The 25269-nt window shown below is 39.8% G+C and overlaps 1 protein-coding gene across 1 annotated transcript in view; it reads left to right on the top strand.

Annotated features, from left to right (window-relative positions):
• Positions 1 to 25269, top strand: part of SLC35F1 (solute carrier family 35 member F1) — a 244521-nt gene that overhangs the window by 163287 nt on the left and 55965 nt on the right. Inside the window, exon 3 of the mRNA XM_058173110.1 lies at positions 23642 to 23769. Within this exon, the coding sequence (XP_058029093.1) occupies positions 23642 to 23769 (128 nt within the window). The remainder of the gene's footprint in view (positions 1 to 23641; positions 23770 to 25269) is intronic.

Raw genomic sequence — 25269 nt, 5'->3', positions numbered from 1 at the left:
TACACAGGAGAAAACCCGAATAACCAAAGACCTACATACAAACACCCGCGAAAACCTCAGAAAACAAATATATATATATATGTGTGTGTGTGTGTGTGCGTGCGTGTGTGTGTGTGTGTGTAATGGCAAGTTTGTTTTGTTAAAAAAATGCTTTAATTATGGTTCTCAGTTGAAACCTTGCATTAGATTTCTTCAGAGAGTGATATGGACTTTAAATAGCATGTGTATGTTGTATTGTCCTATAAAACTAATGTACTATGCATCAAGCTTTGAATAGGTGTCTCTGAGGGATTTCTCATTCCCATTACCACCTTTAAAACCTCCAAAAAAAAATTAAAATCGACCAAAACAATCAGTTCCATTCCTTCCAGCCCCTCCCTTTTGGAAAATTACTCTGGATTCTTTCCAGTTTTGTTTGCAGTATCACAGTATCACCCAGTAAATCCCTACATCCAGATCGGGGCAGGGCTGAATAATAATGATAACGATAATCACAAATACTTTGAGGCATATTCTTATTCTTTGGATGAAAGCTTGACTTGCCTCTAAATTATCAGAATTTGTTAAATGTTCTTCAGAACAGAAGGAGGAGGAGGAGGAGGAGAGGGGGAACTGTTACTGGATTTGCTGCTCTTGATTTTTTATGTAGGTTTTCTAACATGTCAGGAATAAATCAAAGTTGAGAAAGCAGCATATAATGAGCCTCTCTTGGATTGTCATGGAAATGTGCATCGGAGAAAAGAAAACAGTTGTTAAAACTTTTAATAACAAAAACAAGGGATGTAGACAAGAATTCGCATGAAGTTATTTACAGTGTCCTGAAAAATGGCTCCAGTCGCTAGGCAACAGAGGCTTACTGTTCATGGAAAAGAAGCTGCAATAATGAGAAAGATTTGGAGATACGTTTTTATCTAGGGAAGAGAGTTGAGTAGAATTTTTGCTGGTTTTAGAACTAAGTGTGCTTCCAAATTAGTCCTTTGTCATGGTTCCTTGTCAGTGTTGTTAGTATATTTAAGAATAACTTTTCAGACAATGAAATGTGAACAAACCAAGATATGTCTAGCTCAACAATGATATGTAGAAACGAAAGAGAAATAGCTAATAGAAAATAGGTCATAGTTATCTTTTTTTAAACGCATGCATCTTCTAATATCATATCTATTGCTTTCAGTTAAGAGTTGCACATTCTGCATATAAGTTGTCTAACATCAACAACTAGTTAAAGAGCTACATTATGCACTCTACACTAATGTGTCTCACTGTCAACCATAATGCTTTTTGCCATGTTTCTAGGAAGGAGTAAAAGGCCACTGGATAATTTAGGTAGTGATTTCCCTACACAACCAGTTGTAAAGGAGTTAGAGATTTCTTTTTCTTCTTTTTTTTTATTTGCTGATGTTTGATAATACTGTGAATTTCCTTTATTCTCATGCCATTGGGAAAGTAGGAGTGATTAGGAATGAGAAGTTCTGCAATTGCCTGATGAAAACTGATACAATCTGATACGATGGTGTTAAAAATGTAATTTATTGCACAGTAGGAAACCTGGGCCTTTGCCAATCAGGCACAGCTCTGGTCATTTCTTATATCTCTAGTTATATTATTCGCTTCCCATCACTCCCTCCCATCAAATTAAAATTCATATCTACACCAAACTCATTTTAAAAATTAACACATAGCTTTGAATTTATTCTATTTATTATTTATTTTATTATTTAGATTTGTATACCGCTCTTCTCCCGAAGGACTCAGGGCGGTGTACAGCCAGATTAAAAACAGTACAATATACAAATTAAAACAAAAGTTAAAATAACATATTCTATAAATGGCCGAAAATTTAAAACCGTCAAATTTGACCCATAAAATTCATAAAATACCCCAATTAAAATTATTAAAATTCAAAAAGTTAAAAAAATTAAGCCAGTCCCGCTTGGATAAACAAGTGCGTTTTAATTCATGGCGAAAGGTCCGAAGGTCAGATAATTGACGCAAACCAGGGGGAAGTTCGTTCCAGAGGGTAGGTGCTCCAACAGAGAAGGCCCTTCCCCTGGGGGCCGCCAGCCGACATTGCTTGGCGGACGGCACCCTGAGAAGACCCTCTCTGTGTGAGCGTATGGGTCGGTGGGAGGCATAAGGTAACAGCAGGCGGTCCCATAAGTACCCGGGCCCTAAGCCATGGAGCGCTTTAAAGGTGGTAACCAACACCTTGAAGCGCACCCGAAAGACCACAGGTAGCCAGTGCAGACTGCGCAGGATCGGTGTTACACAGGAGCAACGTGTGGCTCCCTCAATCACCCGCGCAGCTGCATTCTGGACTAACTGAAGCCTCTGATTGCACTTCAGAGGTAGCCCCATGTAGAGAGCATTGCAATAATCCAGACGAGAAGTGACAAGAGCGTGAGTGACCGTGCATAAGGTATCCCGGTCAAGGAAGGGGCGCAACTGGCGAACCAGGCAGACCTGGTAAAAAGCTCTCCTGGAGACGGCCGCTAAATGGTCTTCAAACGACAGCCGTCCATCCAGGAGAACACCCAAGTTGCGCACCCTTTCTGTTGGGGCCAATGACTCGCCCCCAACAGTCAGCTGCGGTTGCAGCTGACTGTACCGGGGTGCCGGCATCCACAGCCACTCCGTCTTGGAGGGATTGAGCTTGAGTCTGTTTCTCCCCATCCAGACCCGTACGGCTTCCAGGCATCGGGATAGCACTTTGACAGCATCGTTGGGGTGGCCCGGGGTGAAAAAGTACAGCTGCGTATCGTCAGCGTACAGCTGGTAACTCACCCCAAAGCCACTGATGACCTCGCCCAATGGCTTCATATAGATGTTGAACAGGAGAGGCGAGAGAATCGACCCCTGAGACACCCCACAAGTAAGGCGCCTCGCGGTCGATCTCTGCCCTCCTGTCAACACCGTCTGCGACTGGTCAAAGAGATAGGAGGAGAACCACCGATAAACGGTGCCTCCCACTCCCAAACTCTCCAACCGGTGCAGCAGGATACCATGGTCGATGGTATCAAAAGCCGCTGAGAGATCTAACAGGACCAGGGCAGAGGAACAACCCCTATCCCTGGCCTTCCAGAGGTCATCCACCAACGCGGACTGGAATGGGTCTAGATAGACAGCTTCATCCAGGTACCGGGGAAGCTGCCATGCCACCACACTCTCTACAACCTTCGCCACAAAGCGAAGGTTGGAGACTGGACGATAATTTCCCAAAATAGCTGGGTCCAGGGAAGGCTTCTTGAGGAGGGGCCTCTTTCAAGGCAGCGGGGAAAACCCCTTCCAACAATGAAGCATTTATAATTTCCCGGAGTCAACCTCGTGTCACCTCCTGAGTGGCCAGCACCAGCCAGGAGGGACACGGGTCCAGTAAACATGTAGTGGCATGTAACCTCCCCAGTAACCTGTCCACGTCCTCGAGAGCCACAGAATCAAACTCATCCCAAACAACATCGACAAGACGCGTCTCCGTCATCTCACCTGGATCATCGCAATTTTGGTCCAAACTATCCCGGAGCTGAGCAATTTTATTGTATAGATAACCACTAAACTCTTCAGCACATCGCTGCAAGGGGTCATCCCGCCCCTCCTGATGTAGGAGAGAGCGGGTCAACCGAAACAGGGCGGCCGGGCGGTTATCTGCTGACGCAATGAGGGTGGAAACGTAGGAACATTTCGCCTCCCTCAGTGCCACTAGGTAGGTCTTTGAGAAAGACCTAAGTAGTGTCCGATCAGCCTCGGAACGGCTGGACCTCCAGGTACTCTCTAGGCATCTTCTCCGGCGTTTCATCTCTCTCAGCTCCTCAGAGAACCAAGGAGCCAATTGAGATCTGCGCCAGGTCAGAGGCCACAAAGGCACGACATGGTCCAAAGCCCCAGCCGTGGCCTGTTCCCAGGCCGCAACTAATTCTTCGGTCATGCTGTGGGCAAGATCCTCAGGGAATGGCCCAAGCTCCGTCAGGAACCTCTCGGGGTCTATCAGGCGCCTGGGACGGAACCAACGCATTGGTTCCATCTCCCTGCGGTGGTGAGCGGCGGTCTGAAAGTCTAGGCAGAGGAGAAAATGATCTGACTATGACACAGGTACCGTCACTAAATCTCCTAATACCAGATCATTAAACCACTGTCCAGAGATATAAATCAAGTCCAGTGTGGACCCCCCAATGTGTGTAGGGCCATCAGTTACTTGAATCAGGTCCAAGGCCGTCATGGAAGCCTGGAACTCCTGGAACACCGTTGATGACAAGCCGGCCGATGGCAAGTTGAAATCCCCCATGACCAAAAGTCTGGGAATCTCAACCGCCACTCCGGCAAGCACCTCCAGTAGCTCAGGCAGGGCTGTAGTCACGCAGCAAGGAGCCAGGTATGCGATCAACAGACCCATCTGATTCCTATGGCCCCACTTCACAAGGAGGGATTCACAACCGGCTATCTGAGGCACAGTGGACTCTCTCGGCTCCAGACCTTTCCTCATCACAACTGCCACCCCTCCACTCCTACCCTGGGCCCTCGGTTGATGGAATGCTCGGAATCCCGGAGGGGACAGTTCGACCAGGGGTATACCCCCTTCTGTGCCCAACCAGGTCTCTGTAATGCCCATAAAGTCTGTGGACTTCCCCTGAATAAGATCGCAAATCAGGGGGGCCTTATTGACCACAGACCGGGCATTGCACAACATCAACCGGAGGCCCAAGCTCTGAGGATCTTGACCTTCCGGGGAACGGGTAAGGACTAAGGGGCCGGAGCACGTGATCGCTTTTAAACAGCGAGCACGTGCTCCCAAAAAATGATACGGCCCCTTGCTTCCGCCATATCTGCCCCTCCCACTTACCGTACAGATGGAACGGCCCTCAACACCTGGAACACACCCCTCCCACCCCCCACCCCGCCCTCGGACCAGATGAAAAAACGCCATGAACAAACCCCGGGACTGGACATTCCCTCCCCAATGGGTTTTTCCCCCACCCCTCTCTTCCCTCCCCCACTTTAAAAGACCTTTTTTAAAAAACCTATTTACAAATTCCCAGAGGTTCTTCTTCATCGCATGCCACTCTCCGGGTCCCAAGACCCCTCGTTAAGAATGGCAGCAGCCAGAGCAATATAGATTTTCTTTTCTTCTCACAAGGTTATGTTGGGCGTGGCTGGGGAGGTGAATTTAAATTTGTGCTACAGAACAGGAACTTTCAAGTCCTTGAATGTTATATATTGCTAGGATGGATTTTTAGTGGCTGGTAAGGGCTTTGACAGGGTACCTCACATTATAGAATCTGTACTGATTCAGTTGTAGCTTTTCTGGGGCATGTAATATTTTTGAAGTTAGTTCTATGATTTTGTTATTTAAAAAAAAAATCTCAATGAATGTTTGCTTTCAATATTTATAGATGTAGTCTACATTTCAGATTAAGATATTTAAACTCTTAAATATATGGATATGCACATCCATACACACACACGTATCTTACGTACAATCATGCATACCATTTATTTATAAAGATCATTAAATTTTGAGTCCATTTATATTCCTTTATTTGCTGATATACCGTATTTTTCGGAGTATAAGATGCATAGGAATATAAGACGCACCTTAATTTTGGGGGAGGAAAACAAGAAAACAAGAATTCTGCCTCTGCCTACCAGCATCAGCCGCATCCTCACTTCCACTTGATTTTGATAATGAGCAGCACAGATCTTTTTATCTGTTTAAAACAAACCCTATCATTCTAGGTGCATTTAATTGGAGTGAGTGGGGTGGGGGATGATTTTCATGGGGGGAGAAGAGGGATTTGGCACCAAAGGCTCCGCTCCCGAGACACCCCCATCTTCCTACCTATAGCCATAGGCGTTGAAAGGCTGATTTTCTTCCTTCTTTGGCCTGGATTATGGTATCTTTCTATTTTGTAGGAAGCATGGCTTTCTTTCCCAGTTACTCAGAGGCTTTGGTTTAAGGTGCCGCTGCTTTACACTGACCTCCTCCTCCTCCTCCTGCAAGCAAGAGGTGCCTCAGAGACTCGGCTGGGAAAAAGAGTATTGATTACTAAAAAGTCCTTTTCTGGAAATCTTATTGGGGTGCTCCTGTGATCCGCAGGGACTACTAACTTTCTCCGAAGAGACCCCTTGCATGCTCTCAGGGCACAGCCTGAGGAACAAACCTCTTCGGGATGGTCTGGGAGGGGAATCTGCCCGGCGGCTTTGGTGAACAAGGTGGGCCCCACGGTTTGTGGCTGGTCCCCCTCTGGCCACCCAGCAAGCAGCTCAGAGCAGACAATGGCCACGATGACTTCACTTCCCAGCAATGTGAGGAGCTGCCGCCACTGCCTAAGCCCTCTCCGCTCCCGAGAGCCAAGCCAAGCAGGAGCCTCTAAAGCAAAATGTCCCTCCTTTCCAGCCACCGCTGCCCTTTGGCCTGATTCCCCAATGTAATTCTCAGAGCCGCATTTCAGGCAGCGGCCAGTTCCCCTGTAATGTGCAGGGGACTGGGAATGGTTTCTGATTCGGGGAGGGGATTGCAGTGCTGCTGCCTGAAAATGCTTTCTTGCCCGATGCACGTTGCAAAAGCCCTCCTCCTCCTTCTCAGCACACTCACCTTCTCTTTCCTTCCGCTGCCTGAAACACGATGCATTTTTTTTTGCCTCCACACACCTCGTTTTTGGAATTGGGCAGGAAAGAGTTTTCGAGCGGCAGACCCACGTTCCTCTTCCTGATTCCAAAAACATGAATTTGCTTCTAATTAATAAACAATAAAAAGTAGTTCAGATGCAAATGTAATCAAAGTCCTAACTGCATATATTTCAACTGCAATGAGCAATATCAGCTAATCATTCTCAGTCTATGCATGGGTATATTTAGATTTAAATATATTTATTTAAATGGGGCTATTTTGAGAGAAAATTAACATTTAAATTAACATTTAAAGGCATGTCTAACCCAGGGCCCACAGGCTGCCTGCAGCCCTGGACAGCTAGTAATGAGACTCCACAAGATTGATGTATATTAATTATATTACATATTTTGTATGTGGCCCAACACAATTCTTCTTCACCCAATGCAGGTAAGCCAAAAGGTTGTTCACCCATGATTTATATATTGAGCAGACTTTTTAAAAAGGAATGGCATTGATTTTACATTGATAGATTTGCCCATCACAATGGTGATATTAGCAAGTGGAGTGCTAGAAAGAAAACATTTCTTTTTTCTTCTTTCCTGGTGCAGCATTTGCCAATGATATTTTTTTTCCTTCAACAGCATCCTGTTTTCCTGTTGAAAGTCATCAACTAGTTCCTGGATAGTCTTTTACATTCTTCTGTTCTCACATTGCAGTGAAGATTTATCACCCTTGGCCAAGTGGATTTTCTTATCTTAAGACTGAGCTTAATGTGATGCCCTAAAGTTATTTGTTAACCTCTTTCTCAGCTAGCCAGTCAACTATTTAACATAGCAACATGGCTATTAGGTACTATTTGTTAGTAAGATTGGCAGAATAAATCGATATGGATTTCCATCTTTATGACAGCGTTCATTTCATTTCATCACTGATGAATCTGCTTCAGAAATCTGCTTCTCATTAAATGCAAAGTGTATTTTTGGCCTGTCCTTCATGCTAAGTAACTGAGCCCTGCATTAATTATAGGCTTTCATCATGCTAAAAGCAGATATGTAGGCAAAGGCATCCCGTCAGTTCAGGCATAGAAGCCTGTTGTGCAGCTTAATGATGAATATGAATTAATACATACTGAGCATTTCAAAACACACGATTGATTGTTCGAAAGGATGGATAATTTGATTAGCTGAATGAACCAAAAGAGTCTGTACCAGCAGTGACCAAAGAGGAACTCCTACTAGTTTTTCTGTGACTGAGGATTTCATAATTCATAAATTAATGGATTCCTTTGATGCTATGAATGTCCTTTAACTTTAAGCAAGCTTGAACTGAGCTCTAATTGAACTTTTTTTTCTTTGTTTAATTGTGCCTTATACTAAAAGACTATCTAGTCAAATCCCCAAAGCTTTCTTAGCAAGATTTTTCAGATGTAATTTGCCATTGCCTCCTTCCTAGGGTTGAGAGAAAGCAACTGGCCCAAGATCACCAGCTGGCTTTGTGCCTAAGGCAGGACTAGAATGCACAATCTTCCAGTTTCTTGCCTGATGCCTTAATCATCACACCACCTGACTCTACATATTACTGATTTGAAGAAGGTGAGGGTTGCTAGGATCTTCTAGAATAGCTAGTGCTTCTGAGTGGATTACATTGAACTATTTGTCATCTTCCATCCAACTCTTCAATGATGGCCATTTGGCCTCTACCCTTCTCTGCATTTTAGTCACATACCTCTTACATGATTGGAGACGAAGGAAACATACTATCTTTAGTACAGTGTGGTAAATGAGGTGATTTCCTGTTCTTGCCTTCAGTCCAGCAGCCTCTCAGTTTTCCTAACATATTCTTTAAAAGGATATGATGATCCTATTTATTGAGCTGAAGTCTGTGGCCAACCACAGCTTCTTATCCTCAGACATTGTTGTTGTTGTTAGTTGCGAAGTTATGTCTGACCCATCACAACCCCATGGACAACGTTCCTCCAAGCCTTCCTGTCCTCTACCATCCCTTGGAGTCTATTTAAGCTCATGCCTACTGCTTCAGTGACTCCATCCAGCCACCTCATTCTCTGTCGTCCCCTTCTTCTTTTGCCCGCAATCTTTCCCAGCATTAGGCTCTTCTCCAGTGAGTCCTTCTTTCTCATTAGGTGGCCAAAGTATTTCAGTTTCATCTTCAGGATCTGGCCTTCTAAAGAGCAGTCAGGGTTGATCTCCTCTAAAACTGGCATAATAGTGTCAAATTTTAATTTGGGGCTTTATTAATATTTTTAAATTTTTAAAACTAAATTTTAACCGGGTTTTATTATTTATATGTCTATTTTAAATATTTGGCCTATTTAATAAGTTTTTTAGATTAATGTTTTACTTTGTATATTTATGTGTTTTTTTATATGGCTGTACACTGCCCTGAGTCCCTAGGGAGATAGGGCGGTATAAAAGTATGAATAAATAAATAAATAAATAAATAAATAAATAAATAAATAAATAAATAAATAAATAAATAAATAAATAAAACTGACTTGTTTGTTCACCTTGCAGTCCAAGGGACTCGCAGGAGTCTTCTCCAGCACCAGAGTTCAAAAGCCTTAATTCTTTGGTGCTCAGCCAATCCCCATCCTCAGGCATACAGGGAACAATCTCAGTGAAAAACTTGAAGGATTCTAAAAAGAAAGAGAACCAAGCAGAGCAGGGCTATTGTTGAGCAAAGAAAGCTCTTTAGAAAATAATCCAAATACAAAGTAGAAATGAGAAATGAAGTGGACTATCCTGCAAAAACCAAAATGATCTAACTTTTGGAATACTGGAAAACAGCACTCCTCACTGCTACAACTTATTGCAAATCTCAAAAATGTTAATCTATTGAGTTTAGCAGCACAATAAATGACTATGTAATCAGTGGTTTATCTGTTTTCCAAAGCCCTATCTCACAATATAGTGCAGCAAAACTTCAGATACGTTATGACTAATTTCACACATTGTCTATACCATCATGTACTTTGTTGGGGTTTTAGTTTATCATGTTATGTGAACGCAGCCAAAGTGGCTTGTAAAACATGCTTTCTGTCAAACTATCATACAAATCTAGCTAATTGCAGTTTCTTCAGTACACCTGAGCTAAGCAAACCTAGCTGGTTCCAGCCAGGCCTCAGTTCATGATGACTCCCTTAAAAGCTCTTGGTTGGCAGACAGATTTCCATTTAATACAGGTGGTCCTCGAAAAATAAACTGGAAACATTGTAGCGAGACAGGTTGGAAAGTAGCAGGCTCCGAAGAGCCTGGCGAAAATCCAGCCAGACAAACTGCTGTCGGGGGGGGTCTTCAGACCAGAACCATCTTGTAGGGATGGTGAAGAAGGAGAGGCATCTCGGATGACTAGGAGGAACAGGCAAGCTCCTCGGGAAGTCGGAGAAAACTCTTCAATCTGGTGGTGGGGGCGGCGGCCATTGTGACTGTCATAAAGCTGGGGCAACCAGACTAAGAATTGTGCAGGAGCGATGTTTTGGATGGAGTATTTGGGTGAGTGATTGGCGAACTCACAGGTAATAAAGAAACAATCTGAAATCTTTTAAAAGAGTCCCGGTGTGGAAATAGCAGCTAATTAGCACTGGGGAATGTTAATGGAGAGAGAAGAACAAAGCAGAAGTAAGAACACTAAAGCACAAAACGGAGTTTGATATTTAGATTTGGAAATTGGATCTGGAGAGCTTAAAAGTATTACAAAAAAAAGAAACCTGAAAAAAAATAGTTGAAAAGGATTAGATATAAACTTTAAGAAAAATTTTCAACCTTAAAGGAAGAATAAAGAAAAACTAATAAAAAAGCCCTGTAAAGATATTTTAATTGGATTTGAATTGGAGTGTAAAATTTGGATTTGGGATATATAAAAATTAAGAAAGAAGAAATTAGAGAAATATTAGATAAGTGGATTTAATACAAAAATTGGATACTTTGTTAAGTTGTTGATTTGAAACTTATGGATTGAAGAGAGATATTTACTGGTGGGAAAAAAGTACAATTTCAAAATGAAATTGGAAAATATTTGGAAAAAAAATACAGTGACCTTGATCAACAAGCCATGAGAAGTTTTAAGGAGGACTTGTCTTCTTTTCAGTTATTTGACTTTGATAATTAAAAGAGGTGACAAACAATAAAATTTTAAATTGGAACTAAAACCTAAGCAGAACGTCAAAAATGTGGCAGGAATTAACTGAGTTGGTTAAAATGGTACGTGTATCATTTGATTTGGACAGAAAGAAATCAAGAATTTTGTCAGAACATATTCAGCTAGATAAACATCCTATCAATTAGAAACAAGAAAACAACACTGAAAATAAAGTGATGTTCACTGTTGAACAATTAAATGATTATATTGGGAGTAACAATGAAAAAAAGAGAGAGATCAGGAGGTTACACCCAACAAAAAAGAAACCTGAAAAAAAATAGTTGAAAAGGATTAGATATAAACTTTAAGAAAAATTTTCAACCTTAAAGGAAGAATAAAGAAAAACTAATAAAAAAGCCCTGTAAAGATATTTTAATTGGATTTGAATTGGAGTGTAAAATTTGGATTTGGGATATATAAAAATTAAGAAAGAAGAAATTAGAGAAATATTAGATAAGTGGATTTAATACAAAAATTGGATACTTTGTTAAGTTGTTGATTTGAAACTTATGGATTGAAGAGAGATATTTACTGGTGGGAAAAAAGTACAATTTCAAAATGAAATTGGAAAATATTTGGAAAAAAAATACAGTGACCTTGATCAACAAGCCATGAGAAGTTTTAAGGAGGACTTGTCTTCTTTTCAGTTATTTGACTTTGATAATTAAAAGAGGTGACAAACAATAAAATTTTAAATTGGAACTAAAACCTAAGCAGAACGTCAAAAATGTGGCAGGAATTAACTGAGTTGGTTAAAATGGTACGTGTATCATTTGATTTGGACAGAAAGAAATCAAGAATTTTGTCAGAACATATTCAGCTAGATAAACATCCTATCAATTAGAAACAAGAAAACAACACTGAAAATAAAGTGATGTTCACTGTTGAACAATTAAATGATTATATTGGGAGTAACAATGAAAAAAAGAGAGAGATCAGGAGGTTACACCCAACAAAAAAGAATATTAAGAGAAGGAAAGGAGAGATGAAAAGATTAGAGAGAAACATTTCTAATGATTACACTGGGATTAACAGTGGGGGGGAAAGAGAAGGTGAAAAGAGAAAAGGGAAATAGATCAGATGGGAATATAGGACAAAATAAGCAAGTAATGGACTTAAAAGCTAAAGGAAGGAAACAGGGGGAAAGATATAATAACTATAAAAAGAAAAAAAAGAAAAAAGGAGGGGAATTTTAAGAAGTGGTTTGCTAGATGGACAGGAGAAAATGGTTAAAAGGATATGGATAACTTGAAATATATTCTTTAATATGAATGATAGAATGTAGAAAAATAATGGTTGTGTAATATAAAATGATATAAATATAAAATGATGGAAAGTTGTATTAATATTAGGATTGAAAAAAATGAATTTAAGGTAATGAAAAATGATAATTTGAAATTATTTACTTAGAGGTGAAGATGATTGGAAATGATAAAATTGTGAATATAATGATTTATTTAGAAAAGAAAATTGAAATGAAATGGAAATGGAAGATAGGTTTAATTAAATGTAAAATAATAATTTGAAATTATTTACTTAAAGGGGAAGATGATTGGAAATGATATAAGTTGTGAAATATAAAATGATTTATGTAGAAGGGATTTATTTAGAAGATGAAATGGAACGCTAAATGAAATGGAAATGGAATAAGATATTTTTATTTTAAAAAGATGATGTAGAAAACAAAATTGAAGAAATATATTGTTAAAAGGGTAAAATGATTAATAAGGAAATAAGATGATAATCTGGTCCACCTTTAGAAAACAATGGATATTCAGAAATAAATGTGAAATATCAAATGATTGTGTAAATTAAAGGGTTTTACTAGAATAAAGAAATATTGAAAAATATATGTGATAAAGGGAGAAATAAAAGAATGAAACAAAAGAAGATTCAGATTAGGAGGTTAGGGTGGATGGTAATTCTGATTATTTATTAAATATAAAATAGAGATGAAAAAGGGAAAAGTAGAAAAGGAATACAAGGGCAGGAATTGAAATATATAAATTAAATTTGGGGAAAATAAGCGGTATGAATTTTGACCTGGTCAATACTCTATTCAGAAAAAGTGTATTGTATTTTTGTCTGTTTTAAAAAATATATTTTTTTTACAAAAAATTACAGGTGGTCCTCGACTTACAACAGTTCGCTTAGTGACAATATCACTGAAAAAAGTGACTTATGACTATTTTTCATTGCAGCATTTCTATTGCCACATGATTTACATTTGGGTCCTTGACATTTACTGACTCACATTTATGACGGTTGCAGTGTCCCAGAGTCTGATAAGCAAAGTCAATGGGGAAGCCCGATTCACATAACAACGGTATTATTAATTTAACAACTGCAGGGATTCACTTAACAAATGTGGCAAGAAAAGTCATAAATTGGGGCAAGACTCACTAACAAATTTCTCAGTTAGCAACATAAAGTTTGGGCGTAATTGTGGTCGTAAATCGAGGACTACCTGTAGCACTGTAGGAGAATCATTTAGATAAGCAAGCCCTTGAACCATGCAGGGATTTATGTTAAAATACCTTGGATTTGACTAGCAAAACAACTGGTAATTCAGCTGGATGAAAAAATGAATTAACATTTTTTAAGGTACCTTCCTATGTTTTTATTTATTTAATTAATTCATTTCACTATCTCACTATCACATGACTCTGGGTGGTTTTCATCATATAGTTCAGGTGTGCTAAAAGTTAACACTAGCATGTGCATCTCTGGTTTTGAAGTCCAGATGCAATTCCAGAGGAATAAACACACACCTACACCAGTGGTGGATTTCAATTTTTTTTTACTACCGATTCTGTGGGTGTGGTTTGGTGGGTGTGGCATGGCTTGGTGGGCGTGGCTTGGTGGGTGTGGTATGGCTTGGTGGGCGTGGCTTGGTGGGCGTGGCAGGGGAAAGGTTACTGCAAAATTCCCATTTCCTCCCAATCAGCTGGGACTCAGGAGGCAGAGAATAGATGGGGCGGGGCCAGTCAAATTTTTTACTACCGGTTCTCCAAACTACTCAAAATTTCCACTACCGGTTCTCCAGAACTGGTCAGAACCTGCTGAAACCCACCTCTGACCTACACACACACACACACACACACACACATACACACACACCTGGAATCACCTTTTCCCCTTTCGGTCCAGATAGCTGCATAGCCCTGTCCTTCAGGAACTGTGTTCAGACTTACCAGATGCTGTGGGGATTTATGCTTCTTAATACATCCCCACTAAGGTATTGTTGCTCTATTTTATTCTCCACTTGGTTTGACCATAAAAGAGAAATTGGTATTGGGGTCTTCTGCATTTCCAAAATTCCCCTTGTGCCTTTGCTTGATTTCAAGAGCATCTCTATTTCTACCTCCTTCACTCTTTGATATATCTGATATATCTTGATGCCTTCTGGCAAAAAAAAAAAAAAGGTGGGGAGATGACATTTTTTGCAAGAAGACTTTGGTGTGGGCATCAGATATGCCTCCTCCAGGAGGGCGCTCATAAGCTCAGTTCCATACAGAGTGAGTCTGCCATTGTCACCTTCTTAGATAACTGTTGACTTCCTACTCTACCCTAGAACCAGGGGTGAAATCTACTTACCTTCCTTACTGGTTCTGAAGTGCATGTACCGCGCATGCGCAGAGGGTAAAAAACACATTACTTCCTGGTTAAAACCATGAAGTAATGACAACTGGGTGGGTGGATGGAGCCTCACAACACCATCGCTACCGGTTCTCCGAACCACACGCCATGATCGCTACCAGATCGGCTAATCCGGTCCGAACCAGGAGCATTTCATCCCTGCCTAGAACCATAGCATCTCCTGGAAGCCCTCATCCAAGTATTAATGAATCCTTTCATTAATGAATGAACTAAACTATACAGAGCAGTTAAGCAGCGCTTTTAAAAAGAGGGCATTCTTCTTCCAATGGTGCTGATCCTAGATGGAAGGAAGGGAATGGGTTATGAAGTAGTTGTTCTTGTGATTTACTGCGATGAAAATTTTAGTTTATTCAAAGAAGGTTAAAATGCAAAACACCACAATATTTACAAGAAAGAACAAAAGAATAAAAAAAGATTAAAAAGAAAAAGTGTCTTTAAAAATACTAACACATATACATATAACAATAACATCCTCCTTAGTTGAATGCTGATTAGTATAATACATCAGTGTTGGTTTCCCATCCCTTGCAAAACAGGCCAAAAGAATTGTTAAATTACTAACATTGTTAGTTAACTGTCTTAAAATTGTTAAAATTGTTAGCCTGTTTGTTATATTTTGTTTAATAATAACAAAATAGTTAATAGGGGAAAAAAACAATCGCAATGAACATATTGTATAAAAGTAATAAAAATTGTGAACAGTAATAAGGGAAAGGACAAGACTTGAAATTCCAAAACCCTCGGGCATCCTGAACGTGCTTCCACTATTGCTTTTTTAAACGGATAAGAATAAGGCATAATTTACATTTGGTGTTTTCTAAACTATATCAGATGAAAGTACTTATTTCAAAAGGGCAAGTGAAGAAAGAAAAGGGGAAAAGCAGATCTACAGCAGCAAAAATGTAAATGTCACACGAATACATAACTGATTCCATTTCTTCCATTCCCATGGCTGTTTTGCTTTTATCCATGCAGTTAACAACAGGTAAATGTCACAGCTGTAGAGTCATTTTTAACTCTAAATTATCTGGTATGGTTTGATTGCGGTTGACATCAGAATGGTATAATCTAAGTTTGGAAAAGTGTAGTTAGAGATAACAATTCTGTTAGAGCAAATGCATTTTTTTTATCCAGTGCTGCTGCTGATGAAACTGCAAGGAGGTGCAGATCAGGCCATTCTAAAGGAAGCCAATCCTGGTTGTTCTTTGGGTGGACAGATACTGAAGCAGAAGCTCAAATACTTTGGCTACCAAACGAGAAGAGAGGAGTCAGTGGAAAAGACCGTGATGTTGGGAAAGATTGAAGGTGAAAAGAGAAGGGGACTCCAGAGGATGAGATGGTTAACTAATGTCATCAAGGCAACAAACATGAATTTGGGCACACTCCAGGAGACAGAGGCAGGGGTGCCTGGAGTGCTATGGTCCGTGGGGTTGAGAAGAGTTAGATACAACTCATGACTGAACCATATCAAAACTGCTGATGAAAAGAAATACTTCTGGCTCTTCACAGAAATATAGAGGGGAAAAGCCTAGATAACCTTAAGACTAAAAAAATTGACATGGCCCATTGACATTATAGTTTTCATCACCTTTCTGTTTCTAAAAAAAAAACTCTCCCTGAAGCTGTTAAAAATACTGGGAATCAGAAGAGGGAAAGATTAAGCCTTATTAACTTTAGCAGCTAGGTGAAAAATGGGTTTAGAAGCTTCTAATTCTAACCACATTAATCCAGGATTTTGTTTAATTGCTCTCCAGAATAACTCTGATGCTAAGCTTCATACACCATAAATCTGGATTCTGGCGAAATCTTGTTTAATATAAACAAACTGCATATTTGTGGAAATAAGAAATTTGCTTTCACGAGTGAAACTGTGAAGTTTAGCGTGTCATCTTAATTAGGCAAAATGGAATGTAATTCCCTTGTTCTTATCCTACAGTATTCTATTCTGAGCTAAGAAGAAAATGAGACGCTAACATCCCTGCTTGCGCCAAGCTTGCAGTTTCTGATTAATTCAATGCAACCTGTTTTACAATGGACTTCATTATTCTGTGATGAATGTAGCCTGTGCCTGCTGTTGACTTTAGACTCTAGGCAATGATGTCAAGAGTTGTCAATGAAGTGTAGACAAAAAACTGTTCTTGTATAGTACATTGATAACACTTAACTTTCCTGCACTATGTGTAACATGGTACAATTACATCCTAAGTCTTCTGAAACAGAAGATGAGACTGACAATAGAGCTGAACATATGACCTGAAGATCAGACTGAAGTCTTTTGTGAAGAACAGTTTTAGCTAAGCTGATAACATTACAATCATCTTTATACAACGTTAATGTGAGTGTATGCAAGATCATGGTACATTTTCATTTTCACTTACTATAAAGCCAGATCCTAAGCTGAACATTAACTTACCAATCAAGTATGATTATTGAGGATTTTTTTTATTAACCTGTATATGTTTTCTAGCCTTTTTGAAAGAATTGCTACTGTATGTCACAATAGTTTTGAGATGCTTGATTATAAACATTACAAATTTCGTCAACATTACTTATTCATTCTATAGCTTCCTACACCTCTTACCCAGTGATAAAATCCAATTTTTTTTACTGTCAGTTCTGTGGGCATGGCTTGGTGGGCGTGGTGTGGCTTGGTGGGTGTGGCTTGGTGGGCGTGGCAGGGGAAGGATACTGCAAAATCTCCATTCCCACCCAACTCCATGGGGAAGGATATTGCAAAATCTCCATTCCCACCCCACTCTGGGGCCAGCCAGAGGTGGTATTTGCTGAACTATTCAAAATTTCTGCTACTGGTTCTCTGAACTACTCAAAATTTCCACTACCGGTTCTCGGGAACCTGTCAGAACCTGCTAGATTTCACCCCTGCTCTTACCCATTACTTACATAGCCAAACATTTATATAGTTTACACCATCTCCTCACAAAGGAGTATTCTCACTCCAGCAGTTCAAAATCTTCTGCTGAGCTTAGTTCTTCAGCTAATGGCTGCCCCCACAGAGATAAAGGCAGTTTACAATTTTAGAACATTCTGCTTTCCTTCAAACTCCATCCCAGAGAGATAAATTTCCCTCTGCTGTGTCCTGAGACTTTGATCTGTTTCATAACCAATACATTTTCTTATTCGGTTATTAATGTCATAATTTTAGCCTGTACCCGATTATGATGACTTTTAATTTTTAAGGAAGGAGAACTGACTTCCCCAATTCCAGAATAATACCTCTGCTTTTTTAAAAAACCAAAACCTTACAACAGACATGCACTCCAGTAGGGGGGGAAAATCCTGTCTCTTTACCCAAACTGCCTCCTTATAAACTGGCTGTACACGGTACAATGGTGGAAAATTTCAGTCCAACTGGGAAGCATTTCCAATAACTTGTTGATAAACTGAGAGGGAAAAGTATTAGAGCTCCTTGGTTGTTGTTGTTTTTTAAATGTTTGATAAAATTGGAATGATGTGAACATGGATGGTGGCAAAACCATGCAGAGGGAGAGCCCACAAACGATGCATTCATGGCGGCTTGCTGGCATCTACCGACTTGAAGGAACTAGGACAGCTGCTGTGAAGGGTGCATCTCAGCTGCATAAGGAATGCTGAGTGGGAGGATGATTGAGAAAGACCAAGAGAGGTCAGGCTTCAGCATTGCTACATGATAGCATTAATCAGTCTTGTCTCTCTTGACTAACTTAATTCCAGAGGAACCACAAGAAAGAGAAAGCAAGATAAACAGGTTGTCTCTTTTTCAGCACCAACAAGATCTCAGCCTCCTCTTCACTATTTATGGCTGGAAAGTCCCCACCCCCTCCTCCTTTAATAATTTAGCAGCACACTGTAGTAAGTTCACACTTCTAGTTCAGTCTATTTTGAAATGAAAATTCACAATCATTCTAAATTCTCTTTTTAACTAGGGGGATTTCTAAAATAAAGAAATTATGTCTGTAATCCTATCACATATAAATTCCCAAAGTTACATCCTTTATAAGCCAAGTTTTATTTACATACATCTGGATCCCATCTACTTCAAAGATGCTGGGCAGCTTACATTCCAATAATAAGACTATAAAAACAAAAACCGTAAACCAGGACTTAAACTTAATAAACAAACCAGGGCACCAAACTTCAATTACTCATACCCTCTTTACCTCCACTTAAATAGCACCCTGTTCCCCAAACAGTTCTTACTGGGCAAGTTATTTCCAAATGTTTGGCTGCTTCTGGACTAATGGAAATGTTTGAATTGCCCTATTTAATTGTAGCAATTCAAATGAAAAAAGGTGAAATCATAGATGACTATCATAGCCTCTATCAGTGTCCACAACTGATAGACTGGAGAAAACCAATGTCAACCTGATCTCTCAAGAGGCAAGACAAATATGAACACACACAAGAAGAACTTTTTTTTTCTTATGGCCAAATGAAGACCTTCTCAAGTCAGTTTGCTGATAAAAAAAATCTTCTACTTTCTAATAGAGCTAAGGAGGCAAACCTTATCCAATTTATAGATGGAGAATGCAACCAGCAAATGCTCAGTCTTACATATTGGAAAAAAGAACCCTAACATCAAATACAAACTTGATGGACATTACCTAACTGATGACCCCCACCCTGTCAAAGATCTTGGAGTTCTCATATCAAATGACCTTAATGCCAAAGCCCACTGCAACTACACATAGCGAAAAAAGCCCTAAGAGTTGTAAACCTAATTTTACGCAGCTTCTTTTCTAAAAACTCTACACTACTAACTAGAGCATACAAAACATTTGCCAGACCTATTCTTGAATACAGCTCATCCGTCTGGAACCCATACCACATCTCTGACATAAATACAATAGAAAGAGTCCAGAAATATTTTACTAGAACAGTTCTTCACTCCTCCGAAAACAACAAAATACCTTATACCAACAGACTTGAAATCCTGGGATTAGAAAACTTATAACTCCGTCGACTTCGACATGACCTGTGTTTAACACACAAAATCATCTATTGGAATATCCTTCCTATAAAAGACTACTTCAGCTTCAATCGCAATATTACAAGAGCAAAAAATAGATCAAGCTAAATGTCAACCGCTTCAAACTTGATTGCAGAAAATATGACTTCTGTAACAGAGTTGTTAATGCTTGGAACTCATTACCTGACTCCATAGTCTCTACTCAAAACCCCCAAAATCTTCAACCAAAAACTGTCTACTATTGACCTCACCCATTCCTGAGAGGACTATAAGGGGTGTGCATAAGAGCACAAAAGTGCCTACCGTTCCTGTCCTATTGTTCCCTTCATCATATCAAATTGATATAGTTGATGCATATTTTTTTTACATATATGTATATATTTTCTTCAAAATATGTTGTTTTATCTATGACAATTGTTTGTGTATACTGTTGTGACAAAAAGAAATTAAAAAAATGTCTGGGTGCACTGCAAATGTCCCTCCTTATGATTTGCTAACCAAAAAAATAAGCATCACACCCATAGCTTAGTCACTTTTGCCTTTGGACCAGGGGTGAAATCTACTTAACTTCCTTACCGGCTTGAAAGTACACATGCCGTGTGTGCACTTGCTTCGCTCATGCGTGCATGCATAACATAAATGCACAGACCTTCTGTGCATGCGCAAAATCTTCTGCACATGCACAGAAGATAAAAAACACATTACCAAATATGTGGCTAAAACCAGGAAGTAATGACATCCGGGTGGGTGGGCAGAGCTTTGCTACCAGATCACCGAACTACCGGCCATGATCGCTACTGGATCGTGCAATCCAGTCCAATCTGGTAGCATTTCACCCCTGCTTTGGACTCAACCAATAATGGAATTCAGAGCTTTGAAAAAGATCATTTAAGATAGTACAAATCCCCAAAGTATTCCCTACTTGCCTGTAAATATTAGTGGATTTTTCCTTCAATTGTATTTTTAACATAGTTGTTAATATGCCTTTTCCTTTAGGACAGGGGTCCTCCAAACTGTAGACCACGGCCCACTAGTGGGCCATGAGGGTTTTGCAACCAGGCCACGGAAACGGCCGGCAAACGTGCATGTGTGCATGCGCATCCTTATTTATGTGAGCCGCTCACACAAACAGAGCTGTGTGTCTGTGTGTACACATCGCTCACCTAACTGGAGCTGCATGCATGCGCTTGCTGGCTGCTCATATGGAACCGCCACTGGTCCGCAAAGCCAAAAATGTTGGGGAACTCTGCTTTAGGAAATGTCAGTATAGTGGTTGTGCTGAAAATGTATGTCTTTTATTTGTCTTCTCTATATTTTTTTTTTAATTTGGAACTTCAAAAGTAAAAAAAGAATTAGAAATTGATATAAGAAGAAATGTGAATCTCACTTCCTTTTGGTATTTCCTATTCCAAAGTCATCTGCATTTTTGGGACTTTCTACTTTCCATAAAATTGCATGCTCCTAACCAATTCTAAATGCATTATTTGCCCTGCAGAGGAATACATTTTTTAATAATGTCCCCCATTAGCCCATGGTTAATATGTTCTAACGAAAGCTGTGCTCTTTTTCTTATGGACTACTGTATAGAGTAATTAAATCTATTTTGGGCATTCTGTTTGAACTATCCCACATGCAGTAATTAAAACTAGAAGTTGTGGACACTATAAATCATGCTGGCGTATGCTGCCAATTTTCACGCAATATATTCAGATCGATATTCTCTCTTTTGTAATAAAGAAGTTTCCTTTATTATTTGTTGAAAAACAAATAGGAGGATGTTTTTCCCTGTTTCTCCAATAACTTTGTAGCCACTGTATTGGGAAAGCAAGGGATCATCTCTTTGGCAGATCATACGTGCTCCTTAAGGAAGGGGAAAACGGAGAAAAATGTCATCCCAGCCCTTTTTTCCAATGCTTTGGAATTTCACGGAGTGTTACTTTGGATCCAGTCCACTGAAAACAGATTCAAGTCAACCTGGATCGATTCAAATTAATATTACATTTTCATTAGGTTAATAAAATTGCATGTTAATCTGCCCTCAAATGTCTCTCCTCCTATAAAAAGTGAAGATGGCATTGAATCTATAAAAGATTTTTGGGTCAAATCTCAGGAATGCTTTTATTGGAGATCAGAATATTCTGGGTGTGTACATCAATAAACCTGACACTGAGAATTTGCCCTGACCTGTAACCTTAATCCTAACCGTAAAGAGGTTTTTAATAACAGGAGGATTATTTACACAAAACTTATTATAGCAGGGGTCTCCAACCTTCGCAGCTTTAAGCCTGGTGGAGCAAAGCTGGTTGGGGAATTATGAGAGTTGAAGTCCTCCAGGCTTAAAGTTGCCAAGGTTGGAGACCCCTATATTATAGGGATAGTCAGAGCCTAGCACCTAGCTAGTTGCATCCTCCCAGGGTAGAGTTCAAGAGCATGACCTCTGGGCATTCATAGCTGGGAAATACAGCAGAACTAAAGAACCTCAGATAAATTAATAGAGCGGGGACACCAAATAAATCCTGGACTCTATCTGCATCCTGGTACCCCTTTGTAGCAAGGGTGAAACGCTCCTGGTCCGGTCTGGATCGTCCGATCCGATAGTGAGGGCGGTGGGTGGTTCAGAGAACCAGGAGTAAAAATCCCTTCCCCCGCCCATGCCCAGCTGAGCCGCGCAATCATTAGAGGTTTTTTTTTTTACTTTTAAAAGCATTTTTTCTTTGGCCAAAAAAATGTTTTTAAAAGTAAAAAAAAAGGCTCTGATGATCATGCGGGTCAGCTGGGATCGTCAGAATCTTGTAAAAGCATTTTTTCTACAACTTCTTTGGCCGAAGAGGTTGTCGAAAAAATGCTTTTAAAAGTAAAAAAAAAAAAAAAGTTGGCCACGCCCACCCAGTCATATTACCCCACTATCACCAAGCCACTCCCACAGAACCGGTAGTAACAAATTTTACATTTCACCCCTGCTTTGTAGGTCACGACGCACTGAAGAATCAGTGCTATTAGATTTGCACTTTCAAGAAGTGTACATATAGCAGCTCTGTATTAGAGTGCTTGTCATAATAACTCTTAAGGATATATTTTGAAATTACTACATTAGTTTTAAGAGGCTATTTTATTTTTGGGAGGCTGCTCCCTCATGAAAATGCATCCTTTAATTATCCATCATGTAAGCTAACAAGACAGCCAGATAGTTTTCTGTGAGGAAAATTCACAGCAGAATTCTAGAGACAAGCTACAAAGGTAGTCCTCAATTTACAACAGTTCCTTTAGTGACTGTTCACCGTTACAACAGCACTGAAAAAAGTGACATAAAACTGTTTTTCACAGTCGTGACCTTTGCAGCATCCCCATGATCATGTGATCAAAATTCAGATGTTTGGCAGATGGTTCATATTTATGGCCATTGCTATATCCCAAGATTATGTGATCACATTTTGCGACTTTCTGGCAAGCAAAGTCAATGGGGAAGCCAGATTGGCTTAACAACTGGGTTACTAACTTATCAACTGCAGTCATTCACTTAAAAGCTGAGGCAAGAAAGGTCGCAAAATGGGGCAACGTTCACTTAAATGTTTCATTTAACAACATAAATGTTGGGCTCCGTTGCGGTCATAAGTTGAGGACTACCTGTACTTAACATAGTTTGCTTTATTGCTGGGCAGCCAATCCTAGGATTTCCCTTTCTATTCTCAGAAAAATATATTTTGAATTCACTGTACATTACTTTGCAAAGAAAAAAGCATTTTTATGGTCATTCTCATTTAGACTATGAAGCTTAATGAAACTATGTAAGACTGTAGAAAAACCGAGTGGCTCATCCAGTATCAATTCTCAAATTATCCACAGAATTCTGTCAGAATGACGTGCATAACCCATGGTGTAGCCGCCACTATTTCTCCTTTTCATCCTAACGATGACAGATTTTTAAAATTTCCACATCTCAATATAATTTAGAACGCCAGGATATAATTGGGATGAATACTTTACCCTGTTAATTGAAATAGGTTTAGTCATATTAGTTAATGAAAGAAAAAATAATCAAATGGCCCTTGAATCATACATTTGTTTCCAACAAACCAAGTCATAATAGAGCAATGGCAAAAAAAAAAAAATTAGTTGGTGATTTTGTTAAGGAATGGCCTATACATTTCTGGCAATACTTCTGTAAATGTGTATATATGCATGTACGTCTATAAGAAATCTTGTGTTTGAAACCTTTCTCCCTCTCTTCTCTCCCCCCCCCATCCCCCATTCCAATGCAGGTGAAGAGAATTTATTGGCAATCTTAAAACGAAGATGGTGGAAGTACATGATCCTTGGAATAATAGATATAGAAGCAAATTACCTGGTAGTTAAAGCTTATCAGTATACCACTTTTACTAGTGTACAGGTAAGATTTTCTACTAGTTTATTTTCTCTCATCTCTACTTGTTAAATCAGAAAACCAAAGGAAATTCGGATTTAACTTCACAGTAATAGATCCACACTTTCCTTCCTTCCTGAGATTGCCATCCTATTTCCTTCATATGTTGGCTCAAAGGAGAGAATAGATTTTAACATTTATGCCAGGCATGCTAGCCATAAATATGGTAATCACAGATATGCAGCTGCGGGCACATAAAGCTCTTCTTAGCGTTGTTCATTACACTGGCTAAGATGAAGCTCGGAGCTTCAAATAAGTTAAAAAGCAGTAATAATTCTGCTCAGCCTTTAATTTAAAAGGATTAAAAACATGTTAAGAAATGTGAAAAGGTTATTATCTCATCCCCCATATCCAATTTCATGTAGAACCAGGAGTCAATAGCTGGAAGCTGAAGTCATAGTTAGGTAGATATTATTCCTCAAAAATCAAAAACTCTGTACTCATGACAGCTAAATTACACAGCAAGGAAGCAGATGGATAAGTATCCTACAAGTCAGAAAAATAAAATAAAATACTCCTCAGTTCTCACTGTAATAAAGCCTTCCAGTGTTGAAATTGTCAATGTTCTCTAAAGGGCTTCAACTCACAGGTCCCTTCTGATAGAACTGCTTGGGTGGCATTCCCCAAGAGAAGGCTGTGCAATGGATTTTAGTCAAGTTGCATCCATCCTTCAACCATTTTCTTCCCTTTGCATTGTAGCATTGGGTTTTGGTGGCAAGCAGTTGTAGTCCTGGTTTTTTTCACAATTATTTTCAGTCATCCAGTCCCTGATCATCTCATGGTTGGACTGTTGTAATGCACTCTACATGGGGCTACTCTTGAAGAGCATTCAGAAACTACAGCTGGTGCAGAATATGGTGGCGTGGGCAGTTTTAGGAGCCCTAAGAATTGCCCTTGTACCACCATTGCTTCATGAGCTGCATTGGTTGCCAGTCTGCATCTGGGGGCAATTTACGGTGTTGCTGATCGCCTTTAAAGCCCTTCACGGCCTGGATCCAAGTCTTCCCTCTAGGATTGGCCTGTTCCACTTGTGCCAGCAGAGGAGGCATCATATGGGTCTCATTAGCCCAATTATTCCAGCTGGCAGGGTCCAGGAGGGCCTTCTCTGCTGTTGTGCCTACTCTCTGGAACATCTTCCCCCCCACACCCGCCGCCATGTGAGGTTGGCCCCAACCCTTCTATCTTTTTATAAGGGCCTAAAGATATAGCTCTGCCAATTAGCTTGAGGCTCCAGTGGGGGAACAGCACAGTGATTAATCAGTTTTATCATATACTGTATATCCTTTATTACTTAAAGCACTTGCTTCGTGATGCAATATCTTCAAGAAACACCTTTTTCCTTTTCTCTTCCTAAACTTCCACATATGTTGTAGCATTCTAGTGGCTGTGCATTTGTTTTGTTTGATCCAGTCATCCAAACCAGTTTTATTTCAAAGGCCAATAATTGTTAAATATAGATGAAACTCC

This window comes from Ahaetulla prasina, chromosome 1, assembly GCF_028640845.1.
Source record: "Ahaetulla prasina isolate Xishuangbanna chromosome 1, ASM2864084v1, whole genome shotgun sequence".
Classification (NCBI taxonomy): domain Eukaryota; kingdom Metazoa; phylum Chordata; class Lepidosauria; order Squamata; family Colubridae; genus Ahaetulla; species Ahaetulla prasina.
Note: the sequence above shows the minus strand (reverse complement) of the source record. Positions and strands in the feature narration are given on the sequence as shown.